General features: G+C 50.9%; 1 protein-coding gene across 2 annotated transcripts in view; it reads left to right on the forward strand.

Moving 5' to 3' along the window:
* The window catches only part of elovl2 (ELOVL fatty acid elongase 2), a 252698-nt gene that overhangs the window by 191410 nt on the left and 40398 nt on the right, over positions 1 to 20890 (forward strand). For both annotated transcript variants that reach the window (XM_072509548.1, XM_072509549.1), the window contains one exon: positions 2851 to 3022. In XM_072509548.1, the coding sequence (XP_072365649.1) occupies positions 2851 to 3022 (172 nt within the window). The remainder of the gene's footprint in view (positions 1 to 2850; positions 3023 to 20890) is intronic.

Consider the following 20890-nt stretch of genomic DNA (forward strand, 5'->3'; position numbering starts at 1 on the left):
CATATGTTCTGGCCTTGGCCCAAAGTTAATAAGCTTCTGGATCTCCTTCTTTAGCACCATGTCAGAGATACACAATATCAATCTGGAACCATGTTCATTGATGGCCATTTTTGGGGTATCAGACTCGCTGGTGTTGCAGACGGGGGTGAAGGCAGATGTCCTCATCTTTGCCGTGTTAATAGCCTGGAGATGAGTTCTGCTTGGGTGGAGATCTTCTGCTCCACTCAGTGCCTTGGCTTGGTTGGGTGACCTCATGCCAAGTACACCATTAGGAGATGGGTGGAAGGATTCTACCTAATATGGCAGCCATTCATTTCCTGTTTTAAAGAGTTAGTCACTGTCTATTGTTAAAGCGGTTCAGTTTAATGTTGGGAGGTTATGTTAATTTGGGCTTTTGATTGTTTATTATGTTCTTTGTTGCACTGTAACTTGAATGAACGGTTTGATATTATTTTGTTTATAATGAAGAATTTTCAATCAAAAATATTTTTTAAAAAATAGACTAGTCAAGTGAGTAGAAAAACGGCAAATGGAATTCAATTTGGAGACATGTGCGATAATGCAAATGGGGAGGAAAAACACTGCCAGGGAATACATAGTACATGGTAGGATACTTGGTATGCATACGCACAGATCCATGATGGTGGAAGAATTGCTAACTCAGGTTGTTAAGAAGACATACAAAATATTTTCCTTAATTAACAAAGGCATAGCATGCAAGAATGGATAAGTTATACTGGAACTGTATAAAACACTAGTTAGGTCACTGCGAGAGTGTTGCACAAATCTGGTCACTGCATTACAGGAAGCAAGTGATCGTTATTGTTTGTGTCAGTGACTCCCGCAGTGAGGTCTCTCGATATCAACAGTGCACACTCTTTGTAGAAAAAACATTTTAAAATTCAACAAAAGTAGAATCAATACAAACAGGTAAGAGTATGATTTATGTTTATCATAGAATCATAGAATTTACAGTGCAGAAGGTGGCCATTCGGCCCATCGAGTCTGCAACCGCCCTTGGAAAGAGAACCCCACTTAAGCCCACACCTCCACACTAACCGAGTAACCGAATAATCGTAAATAACGTTTTGGACACTAAGGGAAATTTAGCATGGCCAATCCACCTAACTGCACATCTTTGGACTGTGGGGAGAAACTGGAGCACCCGGAGGAAACCCACGCAGACATGGGGAGGATGTGCAGACTCCGCACAGTCAAAGAACAAAAGAAAAAAGAAAAGTACAGCACAGGAACAGGCCCTTCAAGCATGTACCGACCATGCTGCCCATCTAAACTAAAATCTTCTACACTTCCTGGGTCTGTATCCCTCTATTCCCATCCTATTCATGTATTTGTCAAGATGCCCCTTAAATGTCACTATCGTTCCTGCATCCACCACCTCCTCCGGCAGCGAGTTGAGATGTCTTTGTTGAGATGCCGTTTGAATGCCATTAATGTATCTGCTTCCACAACCTCCCCTGGCAACGTATTCCAGGCACTCACCACCCTCTGTGTAAAAATACCTGCCTCGCACATCTACCCTAAACTTTGCCCCACGGAGCTTAAACTTATGCCCCCTGGTGACTGACCCCTCCACCCTGGGAAAGAGTACCTGCCCATCCACTCTATCCATGCCCCTCATAATCCTGTAGACCTCTATCAAGTCGTCCCTCAGCCTCCGTCATTCTAATAAAAACAGTCCGAGCCTGGTCAGCCTCTCCGCATAGTAACATCCTCCAGACCAGGCAACATCCTGCTAAACCTCCTCTGTACCCTCTCCAAAGCCTTCACATCCTTCAGGTACTGTGGTGACCAGAATTGTGAGCAATATTCGAAGTGCGGCCGAACCAAGGTTCTATACAACTGTAGCATGACTTGTCAGTTTTTATACTCGATACCCCATCCAATGAAGGAAAGCATTCGGTTTGTTTTCTTGACTACCTTGTCCACTTGTGTTGTCACTTTCAAAGATCTGTGGACCTGCACGCCCAGATCTCTCTGAATTTCTATATTACTAAGAGTTTTGCCATTTACGGTATATTTCCCCTCTATGTTAGACCTACCACGACGCATTACCTCACATATCATGGATTATCATAGAATTTACAGTGCAGAAGGAGGCCATTCGGCCCATCGAGTCTGCACCGGCTCTTGGAAAGAGCACCCTACCCAAGGTCAACACCTCCACCCTATCCCCATAACCCAATAACCCCACCCAACACTAAGGGCAATTTTAGACACCAAGGGCAATTTATCATGGCCAATCCCCCTAACCTGCACATCTTTGGACTGTGGGAGGAAACCGGAGCACCCGGAAAAAACCCACACACACACCGGGAGGATGTGCAGACGCCGCACAGACAGTGACCCAAGCCAGAATCGAACCTGGGACCCTGGAGCTGTGAAGCATTTTGCTATCCACAATGCTACCGTGCTGCCCCATAATGCTACCATGGTGCCCCAATATGTCTGGATTAAACTCCATGAGACATGATGATCTGAAACAGATTGCCCGAAAGGGTGAAAGAATCAGATTTAGTGTTAATTTGAAAAATGAAGCGAATCTACAAAATTGCAGACTGTATGTAAAGAGTGAAAAGAAACTAATTATGTATGTCAGCCAAAGATGGACTGAATGGCCTCCTGTGCTACAAGATTCTATGATCTTTGATTGTCTTATGATTATAATTTGAATTGACCGTTGGCACTGACTTTTAATCATTGCTGTGACTAAAATGGCATGTGGAAAAACGACCACATCAAAACTCAGTAAAAATCAATTTTGTTCAAACAATTACTTGTTTTATCTTGTTGCAGCTGGTTGTAAGGATATCTGTGTTCATTTTACAGGTGGCCAAGGTGCTGTGGTGGTACTACTTTTCTAAAGCTATTGAATTTATGGACACAATATTTTTTGTCTTACGGAAGAAGAACAGCCAAATTACATTTCTTCATGTATATCACCATGCAACAATGTTCAACATCTGGTGGTGCGTCCTTAACTGGATACCTTGTGGCCAAAGTAAGTTGTATTACGGATACTGGTTCAAATTAACCATTTACATAATGGATGAACAATGTGAATGAACAAAATTGGGATTTGGTTCGAAATAACATGGGCCCAAATTTGCAGGTATGAAATGCCACTTGCACCATAGCTATGCAGCTACTCAACATGAAATTTCAGCCACATTGCGTGGCATATTACATTCTGGAGTCTAGTGGCAGGTCAGAAAGTTGGCATAATTCCCACTAGGTTGCAGGATGGCTGAACACATGCGATCTTCTGCTGTACTGCTAATTAATTATGCATCCAGGAGGAGCACAGGAAGCTCCCCACCCTGCCATTACCTCATGGAGTCGAATGACCAGGCGCCATTTTTAAATAGCACCCAGATAACCTTTCACTCAATGCAGGCCAGGCACTCCCTATCACTCCTCCAGAGTCCTTGTGGCTGCAGCTTGTACTGGAGAAGCTAGCAGATGTGAGAAACCACATCCGGGACATACGAGGATGTATCCAGCATTGTCTTTCACTAATTTCTAGATAAGACCACCACCGGCGCTATATTCATGATCAGGCCAATGCTCATCATTGTAGTGAACCCTGTTTTCCAGCATATTGACCTTCTGGAGGCCCCACTGCCTCTTGCAACTCACGCTCTAGCTCTTCTTAGTTCTGTACCAGCCTGTGCCCTCCTTCTCTTCATCTGGACGTCATGGTTATCTGTGGGCTGCAGCCTGCATCATTGTCGCCTCAGTGGATGTGTGAATGAATTGAAGTGATAAATTCAGTGAGCAATCTTCGACAGATTTGCCTCCATCTCAAAGCCAGCAGGCCTATGCTAAGTTCGTCATCTGATCTCCATCTTGAAATGGCATCCCCACACCTCCACTTGCAGGTTAAGGACAACCTGGAGGACCAGAAATGTGTGTTCCTCCTGTTCATACATGACTGTGCATGGAGACATTGTTCTTTGACCAGGATGATATGACCGATGTGCAAGAAGCCACCCTTGGCACTATTTTACTTTCCTCCAGTATCCTCGAAACTCTGTAGAAGAGCATTCCCTTGTCAGCCATGACCATTCACCTATGATGATGGAGCCATGCCCCTTGAAGGGTCCACCTCCCTCCCTCTCTTTATCTTTGGGTCTTACTTCAGCTGATAGCAAATGGCATACAATGATTGACAGCTCCACACCTTTCTGGGATCTCGATCAGATCTGTGAATCGAGAAACAAATCTGCAACCTTGTGGGCCTCACCATAGAGGGGAGAACACAAGTGAGCATGGTTGATATCCTGTAACCTCAATCATTCAGGTATCCCTTTCATCAGTCACTTGTACTGACCTTATACTCCAACCACCCAAAAGACCCTCCTTGTATTTTGGGGGATCTGTTTTACTGACTAACTGCATGGCCAAGTCAGATTTTAAATATGGTGCACTACCTTCTATCCTCCCCTGACACTCACCAACGTTCCACCACCAGCCCTAACCCACCAGCCTTAACCCACCCTATATCATCAGTCCTCTTCCCTCTGTCACACACACAGGCTTACTGTTATGCTCGAGTTTATTCTGATTTGCCTCCACATGCCTTCCCTCCCCTCTGAGCCAAAGCCAGTTGCTGTCCCCATACCCACCCTTACCCTGCCCCCTTCTATTATCATCCCCAACCCCCTCAAATGGTACCATCACCTACCAATCTCTCACCCTACCACACTATCGCATCCTACTCCATCCTCTGACTGTGGAAGTTCCCTCCTATCGACAATACCCTGAATTCACCCTTCAGGATCCACTGTCGACACCACTGACCATGTTCTCTGAGACTCTTCCCTCTCACTTTCCCTACTTACCCTGACTCCCGTGTCCAGCCTTGGGGCAGCTTTTGCTATCAACATTTGGCCGAAGTTAAGAAATGATGTGGAGATGCCGGCGTTGAACTGGGGTGAGCACAGTACGAAGTCTTACAACACCAGGTTAAAGACCAACAGGTTTGTTTCGATGTCACTAGCTTTCGGAGCGCTGCTCCTTCCTCAGGTGAACCTGAGCAGCGCTCCGAAAGCTAGTGACATCGAAACAAACCTGTTGGACTTTAACCTGGTGTTGTAAGACTTCGTACCGAAGTTAAGAAAGGTATGCAAGAAAGCAAAAGTAGCACCTACTGACGTCAAATTCATGGACAAGGTGAAGCCTGCCAGGTACATCTCACTTAGTTGTAAAACTAATGTTCTAAATTCTCACTGCGGGGGGGGGGAGGAGTTTAAATTGGAAGGTGAACTTAATCCCTGCGAAGTGGCCTTTTAATGAGCATGCATTAGATGCTGATGCATGCAATAGGAGGCTCGACCTTCATTGAAACGGAGGAGAACAAAATTCAAACTGTTTGTTCCACCATTGAGAAACACATTTTTTGCCTTCTGCCAAATGATTCCTGCTACTGGGGCACCAGAGAGTTCCGCCCATTGTGTTTGTTTCTGCCAACCTTATGTTGTGAATAACTTTTAAACTGTCCGTAAGCCTAAGTGATAATGCCCTGAATTTATTTAGGCCCCAAACAGCTGAGATAAGAGCAAAATGCTGCAGATGCTTGGAATCTGAAATAAAAACAGAAAACTCTTTAACTACTGAGCAGGTCTGACAGTATGGCGAAAGAAACGATTAACATTTCAGGTTGACACCTTTCGTCAGAACTGATCAGAAGTGATCCGGTTGCGGCTATGCCTGGGTAGGTCACACGTTCTGCAGCTCCCGCTGTGAAATGACTTTTGGGCCCTCTTGAGGAGCCCCAGCGGCATTTGGACGACGATTCTCGGTGTGGGAAGGCAGCAGTAAGGTTCCCCCAGCACTGCATGGAGTGGACAAGGAGCGGTCAAAAACGTGATCTTGGAGAATAGAGGAGAATGGGCATGAAAAAGTAAGATGGCGGCGGGCAGAGACCAGGCAGCGTGGGCGCAATGGTCGCGGGAGCAGGAGGAGTTCCTGAAAAGATGCTTTGCGGAGCTGAAAGCAGAGATGCTGGCCCCAATGAAAGCGTTGATTGAGAGGCTGGTGGAGACCCAGAAGGCTCAAGGGACGGCGATTAGAGAGGTGCAGCAGAAAGCCTCTGAGGACGAGATCCTGGGCCTGGCGGTGAAAGTGGAGGCGCACTTGGTGCTGCATAAAAAGTGGCAGGAAAAGTTTGAGGACCTGGAGAACAGGTCGAGGAGGAAGAATCTCCGGATTCTGGGTCTCCCTGAAGGTGTGGAGGGGTCCGACACCGGGGCATATGTAGCCTCAATGCTGAATACGCTAATGGGCGCGGGAGTCTTCCCGAGGCCCCTGGAGCTGGTTGGGGCATACAGAGTCCTGGCAAGGAGGCCTCAGGCAAATGAGCCGCCATGGGCCGTAGTGGTGAGGTTTCACCGCTTCACGGACAGAGAGTGCGTCCTGAGATGGGCGAAGAAAGAACGGAGCAGCAGGTGGGAGAATACGGAGATCCGCATCTACCAAGACTGGAGTGCAGAGCTGGCCAAGAAGAGGGCAGGATTCAACCGGACCAAGGCGGTTCTCCACCGAAAGGAGGTGAAGTTCGGGCTGTTGCAGCCAGTACGATTGTGGGTCACTTTTCAGGACCGCCACCATTATTTTGTTACGCCGGAGGAGGCGTGGACCTTTATTCAGAACGAAAAATTGGACGCAAACTAATGGTTTGCTGTAGGTTTTGGGAAAGCTGGGGAGTGGGAAGGGGGATTGGATGTGATGTGTGTTTTAATGGACATGGGTATTGTTTTGGAGGGGCCGCTCCTCGTGTTCGAAGGGGGGAGGGGGGCAGGAGGCCCTGGGCCGTTGGGAATTGGGGAGAGGCTGCTGGAGAAAGGAGCTGCGCCACGGGTGGCGGGGCCGGCCCAGGTAGAAAATCGCAGGCTTTTTCCCCGCGCTAAAGGGGGGCGTGGCCCGACGGGAGGGGCGGTGCCGGAAGGGTGTCCGTATCGACTTCAAGGGGGAGGGGGGGGGTGGGGGTGGAATTTGACGGGGAATCTAAACGGGGGATCGTTGGCAGAGGTGGGAGCGGCTGGGGTCAGCAGGAGGTCAGCTGACTTACAGGAGTGCAATGGGGGGAGCAAGTGGGCTAGACAGTTTTCGAGCTGGGGGAGGATGTGAGGGGGGGGGGAACTGGATTGCTGCTGCATTGTATGAAGGGGAGCTGGAGGTAAGAGGGAGAGACATGACGGGGGTCCTCCGCCTGGGGGACTGGAGAGTGCGGGAGGCGTGGGCACGTGGCTGGCCTAAGAAAGGAGATGGCTAGTCGGCGGGGGGTGGGGGGGTGGGGGGGTGGGGGGGGGGCAGTCCCCCGATCCGGTTGATCACATGGAGCATGTGGGGCCTGAACGGGCCGGTCAAGAGGGCCCGGGTGGGGGGATTTCCGGTGACGGTGGGCGGGAGGCAGCCGCACAATGGAGGGCTCCCGTTCGGTAACGGCATTTTCGGGACTTTAAGCCTGGTCCCAGGGTCCACGGAGGTGGCAAAAACATGGAGAAGGCACAGTAAAGGAAAATGTTGAGGGTGAGCAAACAAACGGCCGTTAAAAAAAACAGCTGAAGGTCCGTCGGGAAGTGGAAAGGTCACCGCGGGGTCACCAAGGAAAATGGAGGCTGGAGCACCAGGGGAGGCCGCATCGCTTACGGCTGAAGAAATAACTAAGGTGATGGCTGCGGAATGCGAAAGGCAGTTTACAAAATACATGGAGACAATGAGGGAGGTTTTGAGTGTGCTGGTGGAGGAGGCGAACGCAGAGGCGGAGGTGCGAGAGCAAGGGGAGGCGCTGAAGGAAGTGGAGGAGACATTATTGCAGCACGGTGATCAACTTACCTCGATGGGGAACGAGATGCGGAAGGTGATGGAGATTAACAAGGATCTGCGAGGAAAAATGGAAGACCTGGAAAACATATCCAGGCGACAGAATTTGAGGATTGTGGGGCTGCCCGAAGGACTTGAAGGACCGAGACCGACTGAGTATTTTGCCGCGATGCTGGCGAAACTATTGGGGGAGGGGGACGATCCCTCCCGATATGAACTGGATCGGACTCATCGGTCGTGGAGGCCTGTACCAAAGGTGAGTGAGCCGCCAAGGGTAGTGACTCTGTGCTTCCGTAGGTATAGTGTGAAGGAGAAGGTCCTGTGCTGGGCCAAGCAGAAGTGGGTGGTGCAGTGGGCTGGAGCTGGTATACGTGTATACCAGGACTTTACGGTGGAGCTGGCGAGGAGGTGGGCTGCCTTCAACCGGGTGAAGAGGGCACTGTACATTAGCAAGATGCAGTGCGGCATTGTACATCCAGTGAAGCTGAGGGTGGCCTACAAGTTCAAGGACTTTTATTTTGGAGAGGCGGAAGCAGCGGAGGAGTTTGCGAAGGCAGAAGGACTGTGGCAGAGCTGACAAATTGAGAAATGGCCATGTGCCGATGTAACCTCATGACTGTATTTTCTTCTTTTTTGTTTCACTGCGTGCAGGTGTATGGGCTAAAGGAGCCAATGTTGTATACAGTTGGACAAGGGAAGTGATGGGACTCTCACTCGAAATGAGGGCTCTTTGGGGTATAGGTGGATATGCGGGGTTTATGTGCGAAAAGAGGATTTCTGGGCTTTCCTAGGGCTGGGCAAGGGGGAAAGGGACCCGGGCGGGGCCTCCACGCTGGCCGGTTTAAGCTGGCCAGTAAATGGGAGTGAGGTGGGGGAAGGGGCTGCGGCCATCGGAGCCTGGCAGAACAGGGTCCGAGTGGTCTAGCCGGGGTGGAAAGTTGGGGGGAAGGAACCGAGGTTGGGGGAGGAGCTTTACAAGAGGCAGTGGATGGGAGGAGTTGGAGAGGGGGTGGGGGGTGGTTCCAATTCTTGGGTATCATGTACGGTACTTTTTCAGAGGTTGGATGGTGTTGAGTGTGGTGGAGTGGACTCTGTAGGTTAATGGTGACCATGGGCGGTCCCGGACTCCTTTTTCTTTTTCTCCTTTGTTTTTTGTTTCCACCGTGGGAGGGTTTGTTTTATTGGATGCATATATTGACAGGTGGGCCGTTGTTTGGGGTGGTGGGAGGATGGTATTGTTGGTATTGTTAAGGGGATTGATTTTGTATTTGTTACAGTTTACTATTTGTGGGTAGGGTGTAAATTGAAGGAAAATGTGAAAATGGAGAATAAAAACATTAGTTTTTTAAAAGAGGGCCAGTGTGTTCACGCACTTAAACGGACTGAAGGCAGACATTGCTATGTTGTAGGAGACGCACTTGAAAGTGGTGGATCAGATAAGGCTGAGAAAGGGATGGGTGGGGCAGGCCTTTCATTCAAGGCTGGATGCGAAGAATAGAGGGGTTGCAATCCTGGTGAGTAAGCGGGTGTCGTTTGAGGCGCTGAACATTGTGGCTGATAATCGGGGTCGATATGTGATGGTGAGTGGTAGGCTGCAGGGGACCCGGGTGGTGCTGGTGAATGTGTATGCCCCAAATTGTGACGATGCAGGGTTCATGAAGCGCATGCTGAGTCGGATCCCGGATCTGGAAGCGGGGTGCCTGATAATCGGGGGGGGGGGGACTTTAATACGGTACTGGACCCGGCATTGGACCGATCCAGGTTGAGGTCGGGCAAGAGGCCAGCTGCGGCCAAGGTTCTCAGGGGGTTTATGGATCAGATGGGGGGAGTGGATCCGTGGAGGTTTGCTAGGCTGGCGGCCAGAGAGTTCTCTTTTTTTCTCCCACATGCATAAGGCCTATTCACGGATAGACTTCTTTTTGGTGAGCAGGGCACTGATTCCAAGAGTGGAGGGAACAGAATATTCGGCCATAGCGATTTCGGACCACGCCCCGCACTGGGTGGAGTTGCAGTTGGGGGAGGAAAGGGACCAGCGCCCGCTGTGGCGCTTGGACGTGGGACTGTTGGCAGATGAGGAGGTTTGTGGGCCGGTCCGGGGGTGCATTCAGAGATACATAGAGGCCAATGATAATGGGGAAGTACCTGTTGGTGTGGTTTGGGAGGCTCTGAAAGCGGTGGTTAGGGGAGAGTTAATCTCAATTAGGGTTCACAGGGAGAAGAGAGAGAGGACGGTGAGGGAGAGGTTGGTGGGGGAGATATTAATGATGGATAGGAAGTATGCAGATTCACCTGAAGATGATTGAGCGACGGAGCCTCCAAACGGAATTTGATTTGTTGATCACGGGGAAAGCTGAGACCCAGTGGAGGAAGGTGCAGGGGGCAGTATACGAATATGGGGAGAAGGTGAGCCGGATGCTGGTGCATCAGCTACGCAAGAGGGAGGCGGCGAGGGAAATTGGAGGAATCAGGGACAGAGGGGGGAACATGGTGCGGAGTTCGGCTAAAATAAATGAGGTATTCAGGGATTTCTATGGGAACCTGTATAAGTCAGAACCCCCGGAGAGGGGGCGGGGGGGGGGGGGGATGCGGCGGTTCCTGGACCAATTGAGGTTCCTGAGAGTGGAGGAGAGGCAAGTGGATGGCCTGGGGGCCCCGATTGGGATAGAGGAGCTGGTTACGGGGTTGGGGAACATGCAGGCGGGCAAGGCCCCGGGGCCTGGTGTGTTCCCGGTCGAATTTTACAGGAAGTTTGTGGATCTGCTGGGTCCGCTGCTGGTGAGAACCTTCAACGAGGCGAGGGAGGAAGGGATTCTCCCCCCGACAATGTCTCGGGCGCTGATCTCGCTGATCCTTAAGCGGGACAAGGACCCACTGCAGTGTGGCTCGTATGGGCCGATCTCACTCCTTAATGTAGATGCCAAGTAGTTGGCAAAGGTCCTAGCCACAAGGATTGAGGATTGTGTCCCGGGAGTGATACACGAGGACCAGACGGGGTTTGTGAAGGGCCGGCAGTTAAATGCAAATGTGCGGAGGCTCCTGAATGTGATTATGATGCCTTCGGAGGGTGGGGAGGCAGAAGTGGCGGCAATGGACGCGGAGAAGGCCTTTGATCGGGTGGAGTGGGAGTACCTATTGGAAGTGCTTGGCAGGTTTGGGTTCGGGGAGGGGTTCATAGGGTTGGTCAAATTGTTATACCAGGACCCGGAGGCAAGCGTATTTACGAACAGGCGGAGATCAGAATATTTTAGGTTGTACCGTGGGACGAGACAGGGGTGCCCCTGTCCCCTCTGTTGTATGCTTTGGCAATTGAGCCGCTGGCATGGCGTTGAGGGAATCTAAAAACTGGAGGGGGCTTGTCCGGGGAGGGGAGGAACATCGGGTCTCGTTGTACATCGCAGATCCAGTGGAGGGGATGGTAGAGGTCATGTGGATCCTTAGGGAGTTTGGGGACTTCTCAGGCTACAAGCTTAACGTGGGGAAGAGTGAGATCTTTGTGGTGTGTGGTGGTATGTATTAGGGGTAATACGGTACACCACGTGTCGACAGGCTATTGGTGGAGGGATGACAGGACCTGATAGGATCTGCCACCTACTGGACTCCACCCAGAAATGCCGGTATAAGAACCCAGTTTTTCCCTCCATTTCCCTCAGCAGTTGCATTCTGTAACCACGCTGCTGGGGATAAAGTTCTGCTTAATAAAGCCTTCAATTGACATTACCTCAACCTGCCTCGCGTCATATTGACGGTGCTACAATTTATTAAGCAGAATTTAAATTGAAGAAAACGACGTGGGAACATGGAGCTCCGAATCACCCCGGAGTGCCTGCGCATCGCACCCCAAGCAGCTAACTCGGCCTCTATCTTCAAACACTGGATGGCATGCTTTGAGGGCTACCTCCGAACGGCCCCCGGCACACCGACTGATGAACAAAAGATGCAGGTCCTCTATTCCAGGGTGAGTCCTGACGTCTACTCCCTTATCGAGGACGAGGACGGTTTCACCGGTGCCATCGCCGCGCTGAAGGATATCTACATCCGGCCCGCCAACCAGGTTTTTGCTCGCGACCAGCTCGCCACACGACGGCAGTTTCCGGGGGAAATTGCTGGACGAGTTTTATAACGCCCTGCTGATCCTGGGTCGAAACTGCAACTGCCCGGCGGTAACAGCGAGTGAACACACAGAGCTCCTGGTCCGCGATGCGTATGTGGCAAGTTTGGCCTCTTCCCAGATCCGCCAGAGGCTTCTCTGGGACTTACAGAAGCTCGGGCCCTGGCAGCATCCCTCGATGTGGCCTCGCGTAACACCCGCGCCTACGCCCCCGACCGCACGACAGCCCCTTGGACTCCGTGGACCCCCGCTGGGGTCGACTCTCTGACACCCCCCCCACCCCTGCAAACCTGCACGGCCAAAACACCAGACCAACCGGGGGGGCCCCGCTGCTATTTTTGTGGCCAGCCGAAACACCCTCGGCAGCGATGCCCGGCCCGCGCGGCTACCTGCAAAAGCTGCGGGAAGAAAGGCCACTACGCGACGGTGTGCAAGTCCTGCGGGGTCGCCGCTATCTCCGGGCACACGTGGGACCACAGGCCCAGCCCCCCCAGCGATCCACGTGTGACCAACGGACGCTGCCATTTTGGACCCCGGACGCCACGAGGGAGAGATGGGCGCCGCCATTTTGTCCACCCTGACCGCGCTCGATCCGTGGACGCCGCCATCTTGGCTGAAGGACCCCGACACAGACGGCCACATACTGCCTGATTACGATGCTCAACTTCAACAACCACGTCTGGCTTTGACGACCCTCGACCAGTCGCGACCCCGGACACTCCAGACTGCAACCACTACAGTCCTAGTGAATGGCTACGATACGCCATGTCTTATCGACTCTGGGAGCACGGAGAGCTTCATTCATCCGGACACGGTAAGGCGCTGTTCCCTCGTAATTCGGCCAAGCACCCAGAACATTTTCCTGGCGGCGGGATCCCACTCCGTTCAGATCACGAGTACTGCATCGCTAACCTAAAGGTGCAGGGGAGGGAGTTCCAAAATTACCGGCTGTATGTCCTCCCCCATCTCTGTGCGCCCACACTCCTAGGGTTGGACTTCCAATGCAACCTCCAGAGTTTAACATTTAAATTTGGCGGCCCTATACCCCCACTGACTGTCTGTGGCCTCGCGACCCTCAAGGTTGAACCGCCTTCCTTGTTTGCGAACCTCACACCGGATTGCAAACCCGTCGCCACAAGGAGCAGACGGAACAGCGCTCGAGCATTTATCCGGTCCAAAGTCCAGAGGCTGCTGAAGGAAGGCATCATCCAGGCTAGCAACAGTCCCTGGAGAGCCCAGGTGGTAGTTGTTAAGACCGGGGAGAAACAGAGGATGGTCATCGACTATAGTCAGACCATCAACAGGTACACTCAGTTAGATGCGTACCCTCTCCCCCGCATATCCGACATGGTCAATCGGATTGCACAGTACAAGGTCTTTTCCACCGTCGACCTCAAGTCCGCCTACCACCAGCTCCCCATCCGTCCCGGTGACCGCAACTATACTGCCTTCGAAGCAGACGGGCGGTTATACCACTTTTTACGGGTTCCATTCGGCGTCACGAACGGAGTCTCGGTCTTCCAACGAGAGATGGACCGAATGGTTGACCAGCACGGTTTACGGGCCACGTTCCCGTATCTCGACAACGTCACCATCTGCAGCCACGACCAGCAGGACCACGACGCCAACCTCCAAATATTCCTCCAGACCGCTCACGCCCTGAACCTCACTTACAACAAAGAAAAATGCGTTTTCCGCACGGATCGTCTAGCCATCCTGGGCTACGTAGTGCGTAATGGAGTGATAGGCCCCAACCCTGAATGCATGCGCCCCCTCATGGAGTTCCCTCTCCCCCACTGTGCCAAAGCCCTGAAACATTGCCCGGGCTTTTCTTATTACGCCCAGTGGGTCCCCCAGTACGCAGACAAGGCCCGTGCACTAATCCAGTCCACTACTTTTCCCTTGACGACAGAGGCATGCCAGGCCTTTAGCCGCATCAAAACGGATATCGCAAAGGCCACGATGCGCGCCATCGACGAGTCCCTCCCCTTCCAGGTCGAGAGCGACGCATCGGATGTAGCTCTGGCGGCCACCCTCAACCAAGCAGGCAGACCCGTGGCCTTCTTCTCCCGAACCCTCCACGCTTCAGAAATCCGTCATTCCTCAGTGGAAAAGGAGGCACAAGCAATAGTGGAAGCTGTGCGACACTGGAGGCATTACCTGGCCGGTAGGAGATTGACTCTCCTCACTGACCAACGGTCGGTTGCCTTCATGTTCGATAATGCACAGCGGGGCAAGATCAAGAACGACAAGGTCTTGCGGTGGAGGATCGAACTCTCCACCTTCAATTATGAGATCTTGTATCGTCCCGGAAAGCTGAATGAGCCATCCGATGCCCTATCTCGCGGCACATGTGCCAATGTACAAGTGGACCGTCTACAAGCCCTCCACGAGGACCTCTGCCACCCGGGGGTCACTCGTTTCTACCACTTCCTTAAGGCCCGCAACCTCCCATACTCCGTCGAGGAAGTCCGAACAGTCACCAGAAACTGCCAGATCTGCGGAGTGCAAACCGCACTTTTTCAGGCCAGATAGAGCGCACCTGGTTAAGGCCTCTCGACCCTTTGAACGCCTCAGTTTGGATTTCAAAGGCCCCCTCCCCTCCACCAATCGCAATGCGTACTTCCTGAACGTCGTCCTGAACCCCGACATGACAGCGTCCACGGTCATTAAAGCCCTCGGTACCATTTTTACACTGTTCGGTTTCCCCGACTATATCCATAGCGACAGGGGGTCCTCCTTTATGAGTGACGAACTGCATCAATTCCTGCTCAGCAGGGGCATAGCCTCGAGCAGGATGACCAGTTACAACCCCCGGGGGGATGGGCAGGTAGAAAGGGAGAATGGAACGGTCTGGAAGGCCGTCCTGCTGGCCCTTCGGTCTAGGAGCCTCCCAATTTCCCGCTGGCAGGAAGTCCTCCCGGATGCCCTTCACTCTATCCGGTCCCTGCTGTGCACCACCACGAATCAAACGCCTCACGAGCGCCTCCTCCTCTTTCCTAGGAAGTCCTCCTCTGGAACGCCACTTCCGACCTGGCTAGCAGCTCCGGGACCCATTCTGCTCCGGAAACATGTGCGGGCGCACAAGTCAGATCCGTTGGTGGAACAGGTGCATCTCCTTCATGCCAACCCGCAATACGCCTATGTGGAGTACCCCGGTGGGCGATAGGACACGGTCTCCCTGCGCGATCTGGTGCCCGCCTGAGCTACCCACACCCCCCCAACGCCAATCACCACCTCCTCACTCCCACCTGTTCATCCCGCAGCCACCCCCTTCCCGGGGGGTTCGGTTCTCCTCCCAGACCCGCCCAGGAGTAAGGACACAGGGGACAGCGCTACGCTCCCAGAGTCGACGGGACTCGAGCCAGCGACATCACCACCACGCCCGAGACAATCGGAAAGGACGACCAGGGCGCCCATCCGGCTCATCGAATCACTTTAACTCTCAACATTTTCAGTTATTGTGTCTTGTTATAGTTATGGCATCATGCCGACCCTGTTTGGCCCGTTGGCCCAGTTTTCAGTTATTGTGTCTTGTTATAGTTATGGCATCATGCCGACCCTGTTTGGCCCGTTGGCCTAGTTGAAGCGATAATTTTGTGTTTTGTTCAAAGTTACGGCACAGTACCAACTCTGTAAACCCCGACCACCATGCGAACCACCACCTCGCCGGGTTTTTTTTCAACAAGGGGTGAATGTGGTGGTATGTATTAGGGGTAATACGGTACACCACGTGTCGACAGGCTATTGGTGGAGGGATGCCAGGTCCTGATAGGATCTGCCACCTACTGGACTCCACCCAGAAATGCCGGTATAAGAACCCAGTTTTTCCCTCCATTTCCCTCAGCAGTTGCATTCTGTAACCACGCTGCTGGGGATAAAGTTCTGCTTAATAAAGCCTTCAATTGACATTACCTCAACCTGCCTCGCGTCATATTGACGGTGCTACATGGTGCATGTGAGGGGCCAGGAAAGGGGGCTGGAGGAGCTGCCGCTTAAGAGAGTGGAGCGGAGTTTCCGATATTTGGGTATCCAGGTGGCCAGGAGTTGGGGGGCCCTGCATAAGCTTAATTTGGCGTGGTTGGTAGACCAGATGGAGGAGGAAGACTTTAGGAGATGGGACGTGTTGCCATTCTCCCTGGCGGGCAGGGTGCAGTCCATTAAGATGACAGTCCTCCCTTGGTTCCTGTTTGTGTTCCAGTGCCTGCCCATCCTCATCCCCAAGGCCTTTTTTAAGTGAGTAATGTGGCAATGATTCGGAAATGGGGGAGCTGGGGTGGCGTGGAAAATATTAGAGGCGGCGTCATGCGTGGGCACTAGCTTGAGAGCGCTGGTGACAGCACCTTTGCCGCTACTGCCGACGCGGTACACCATGAGCCCGGTGGTGGCGGCAACACTGAGGATCTGGTGGCAGTGGAGACGGCACAGGGGTGAGTTGGGGGCCTCAATTTGGTCCCCAGTACGGAATAATCGTAGGTTTGCACCGGGCAGGATAGATGGTGGATTCCTAAGCTGGCATCGGGCGGGAATTAAAAGGATGGGGGACCTATTTATCGACGGGGCTTTTGCTAGCCTGGGGGCGCTGGAGGAGAAATTTGGGTTACCCCCCGGAAACGCTTTTAGGTACATGCAGGTGAGGGCGTTTGTGAGAAGGCAGGTAAGGGAATTTCCGCTGCTTCCCACACGGAGGATTCAGGACAGGGTGACCTCGGGTGTATGGGTGGGAGAGGGCAAGATCTCGGCGATCTATCAGGAGTTGCAGGAGGCGGAGGAAGCCTCGGTGGAGGAGCTGAAGGGCAAGTGGGAGGGGGAGCTGGGCGAGGAACTGGATGAGGGCTTGTGGGCGGAGGCCCTAGGCAAGGTTAACTCCTCCTCGTCTTGCGCCAGACTGAGCCTGATCCAGTTCAAAGTGGTTCACAGGGCACATGACAGGGGCGAGGATGTGCAAGTTTTTTGGGGTGGAGGACAGATGAGTGAGGTGCTCGGGGAGCCCAGAAAATCACGCCCATATGTTCTGGGCGTGCCCAGTGCTAGAGGGGTTCTGGAGGCGCTTCGCAAAGGCTATGTCCAAAGTCTTGGACACTCGGGTAAAACCGAGCTGGGGGATAGCAATATTCGGGGTATCAGATGAGCCGGGAGTACAGGAGCCGAAAGAGGCCGGAGTTCTGGCCTTTGCGTCCTTGGTAGCCCAGAGGAGGATCCTACTAATGTGGAGGGATATGAAACCCCCAAGCGTGGAGGTTTGGATTAACGATATGGCAGGGTTCATCAAGTTGGAGAGGATAAAGTTTGCCTTGCGAGGATCTGTGCAGGGATTCTCCAGGCGGTGGCAACCCTTCCTAGACTTTCTCACGGAATGTTAGGTGGAGGTCAAGAGCAGCAGCAACCCCGGGGGGGAAAAGGCTTGTTTTTATTATTGTAAGGGGCGTTTGCCCCTTTTTTGTTCTTAGTTTGTTAGATAGTTTAATGTTTAGTGGTTTAAGTTGTTGGAGGGGATGGCGTAAGACCCCCCTTTTTATTTTTCTTATGCATATTTTCTTTCATTTTTGGAGTGTTTTGTAAAAATGTATTGAAAACTTTGAATAAATATTTTTTTTTTTTTAAACTAAAAAAAAAGTGAACCTGCTCAGAGGGACTGGTGAAATGGGCAGTCATATAATAGATCACACTTCATGCAGAGAATTATGAAGTGCTGCATTTTGGAAGGGTGAAGTCCCACTTTATGTGGCAAAAAAACGACATTTTAATGGGGGTTTTAGATAATTATCATGCCAAGAAGAGATGGAAGAAAAGATATATATCTATCATCCTGGCTACCTTATATAACAATAATTATCTTAAATATAATGGCCAAAATTTATATCGACTGAAGCCATGACTGGCTACAACTCACGCAAAAGGAATTTCCAGCCTTCAGAAAACTACAGCAACCTCATTATCTAGAAAGAGGTAATAATGCCCTCTGTGACTGAATAAATCAAATTTCAAATCAATGGACAAAGGCCCATTTACATTTCTGACTGGTGGTGATTTTGCATGAGGATCTCCACACCTCAGGCAAGTGGAGGGCAAGGTTGAGAAGGCGAAGCCTTCATGAATAACCTCAGCTGGTACCGGAGGGAATTGAATCCACGCTGCTGGCTTTGCTCTGCATCACGAACCAGCTGAACCGGCTCCCAGGTTATTAATAGAGGATTGGATCACTCCAGAACTGAAGGGTTAGGGAAATAATCACTTCTAAATACCACCACTTATAAAGGGGGAAATCAAAAATCAAATACACTTTTCTGTTTAAGGTGGATGGTGAGGGGAGAACTCAGGGCTGTTTTGAATTAAATTAAACACCCTGTCCAGAACAGGAATTCGGTGCTCATGTCCAAATAAATCCAGTTTAAATTTGACCAGATTCACTATTTTGAGATAAGCTAAATCTGATATTAAAAAGAGGAGCATAAGGCATTTGGACATATAATAATAACATTAATAATAATAATCTTTATTGCCACAAGTAGGCTTACATTAACACTGCAATGAAGTTACTGTGAAAAGCCCCTAGTCGCCCCATTCCGGCGCCTGTTCGGGAACACAGAGGGAGAATTCAGAATATCCGATTCACCTAACAGCACGTCTTTCAGAACTTGTGGGAGGAAACCGGAGCACCTGGAGGAAACCCACACAGACACAGGGAGAATGTTCAGACTCCGCACAGTGTCCCAAGCCTAGAATCGAACCTGAGACCCTGGGGAGCTGTGAAGCAACAGTGTTACCCACTGTGCTACTGTGCTATAAGAAAGGTTTAGAGGGATATGGGCCAAATGCAGGCAAATGGGGTTAGCATAGATGGGCTTTTTGGTTGGCATGGACTAGTTTGGGCAGAAGGGCCTGTCTCCATGCTGTAGAAAAAACTTTCAAACACAACTAACTTACCACAGCAAATTACTTTTCCCCAACACTAAGAAAATGGCAATGTTTGATGCCCAGCTGTTTGTTGAGTAAGGGACTTTAAAATGGTAACGTTTTGGACACCCTTAGCACAAAACCTAGAGCTACGATGCTGTGGCCATTACGGAAACATGGATTTCGCAGGGGCAGGAATGGGTGTTAGATATTCCGGGTTTCAGATGTTTTTAGGAAGAATAGGGAAGGAGGTAAAAGAGGAGGGGGAGTGACACTGTTAATTAGAGAGGGCATCACAGCTACAAAAAAAAGGAGGTAGTCGACAAGGGGTTTGTCAACTGAGTCAGTATGGGAGGAAGTCAGAAACAAGAAAGGAGCAGTCACTTTATTGGGAGTTTTCTACTGACGCCCCAATAACAGCAGAGAGATGGAGGAACAGATTGGGTGGCAGATCTTGGAAAGATGAAGAAGTAACAGAGTTGTTGTAATGGGTGACTTCAACTTCCCTAATATTGAATGGAACCTCCATAGTGCAAATGGTTTAGATGGAGCAGATTTTGTCAGGTATGTCCAGGAAGGATTCCTGACTCAATATGTAGATAGGCCGACTATAGGGGAGGCCATATTGGGTTTGGTGCTTGGCAACGAACCAGGCCAGGTGTCAGATATCTCAGTGGGAGAGCATTTTGGTGACAGTGACCACTACTCCTGGACCTCTACCATAGTCATGGAGAGGTATAGGAATGGACAATATGGGAAGGCATTTCATTGGGGGAGGGGAAATTATACTGTTATTAGACAGGAGCTGAGGAGCATAGTAATCTTTAAGTCATCTTTGTCTACAGGAATAGTGCCAGAAGACTGGAGGATAGCAAATGTTATCCCCTTGTTCAAGAAGGGGAGTAGAGATAACCCCGGTAACTATAGACCAGTGAGCCTTACTTCTGTTGTGGGAAAAATCTTGGAAAGGTTTATAACAGATAGGATGTATAATCATCTGGAAAGGAATAATTTGATTAGAGATAGTCAACACGGTTTTGTGAAGGGTAGGTTGTGCCTCACAAACCTTATTGAGTTCTTTGAGAAGGTGACCAAACAGGTGGATGAGGGTAAAGCAGTTGATGTGGTGTATATGGATTTCAGTAAAGCGTTTGATAAGGTTCCCCATGGTAGGCTATTGCAGAAAATACGGAGGCTGGGGATTCAGGGTGATTTAGCAGCTTGGAGCAGAAATTGGCTAGCTGGAAGAAGACAAAGGGTGGTGGTTGATGGGAAATGTTCAGACTGGAGTCCAGTTACTAGTGTACCACACGGATCTGTTTTGGGGCCACTGCTGTTTGTCATTTTTATAAATGACCTGGAGGAGGGCGTAGAAGGATGGGTGAGTAAATTTGCAGATGACACTAAAGTCGGTGGAGTTGTGGACAGTGCGGAAGGATGTTACAAGTTACAGAGGGACATAGATAAGCTGCAGCGCTGGGCTGAGAGGTGGCAAATGGAGTTTAATGCAGAAAAGTGTGAGGTGATTCATTTTGGAAGGAATAACAGGAAGACTGAGTACTGGGCTAATGGTAAGATTCTTGGCAGTGTGGATGAGCAGAGAGATCTCGGTGTCCATGTACATAGATCGCTGAAAGTTGCCACCCAGGTTGAGAGGGTTGTTAAGAAGGCGTACGGTGTGTTAGCTTTTATTGGTAGAGGGATTGAGTTTAGGAGCCACATTGTTGCAGCTATACAACACTCTGGTGCGGCTGCATTTGGAGTATTGCGTGCAATTCTGGTCGCTGCATTATAGGAAGGATGTGGAAGCATTGGAAAGGGTGCAGAGGAGATTTACCAGAATGTTGCCTGGTATGGAGGGAAGATCTTATGAGGAAAGGCTGAGGGACTTGAGGCTGTTTTCGTTAGAGAGAAGAAGGTTCAGAGGTGACTTAATTGAGGCATACAAGATGATCAGAGGATTGGATAGGGTGGACAGTGAGAGCCTTTTTCCTCGGATGGTGATGTCTAGCACGAGGGGACATAGCTTTAAATTGA

Source organism: Scyliorhinus torazame, chromosome 6 (assembly GCF_047496885.1).
Source record: "Scyliorhinus torazame isolate Kashiwa2021f chromosome 6, sScyTor2.1, whole genome shotgun sequence".
Taxonomy (NCBI): Eukaryota; Metazoa; Chordata; class Chondrichthyes; order Carcharhiniformes; family Scyliorhinidae; genus Scyliorhinus; species Scyliorhinus torazame.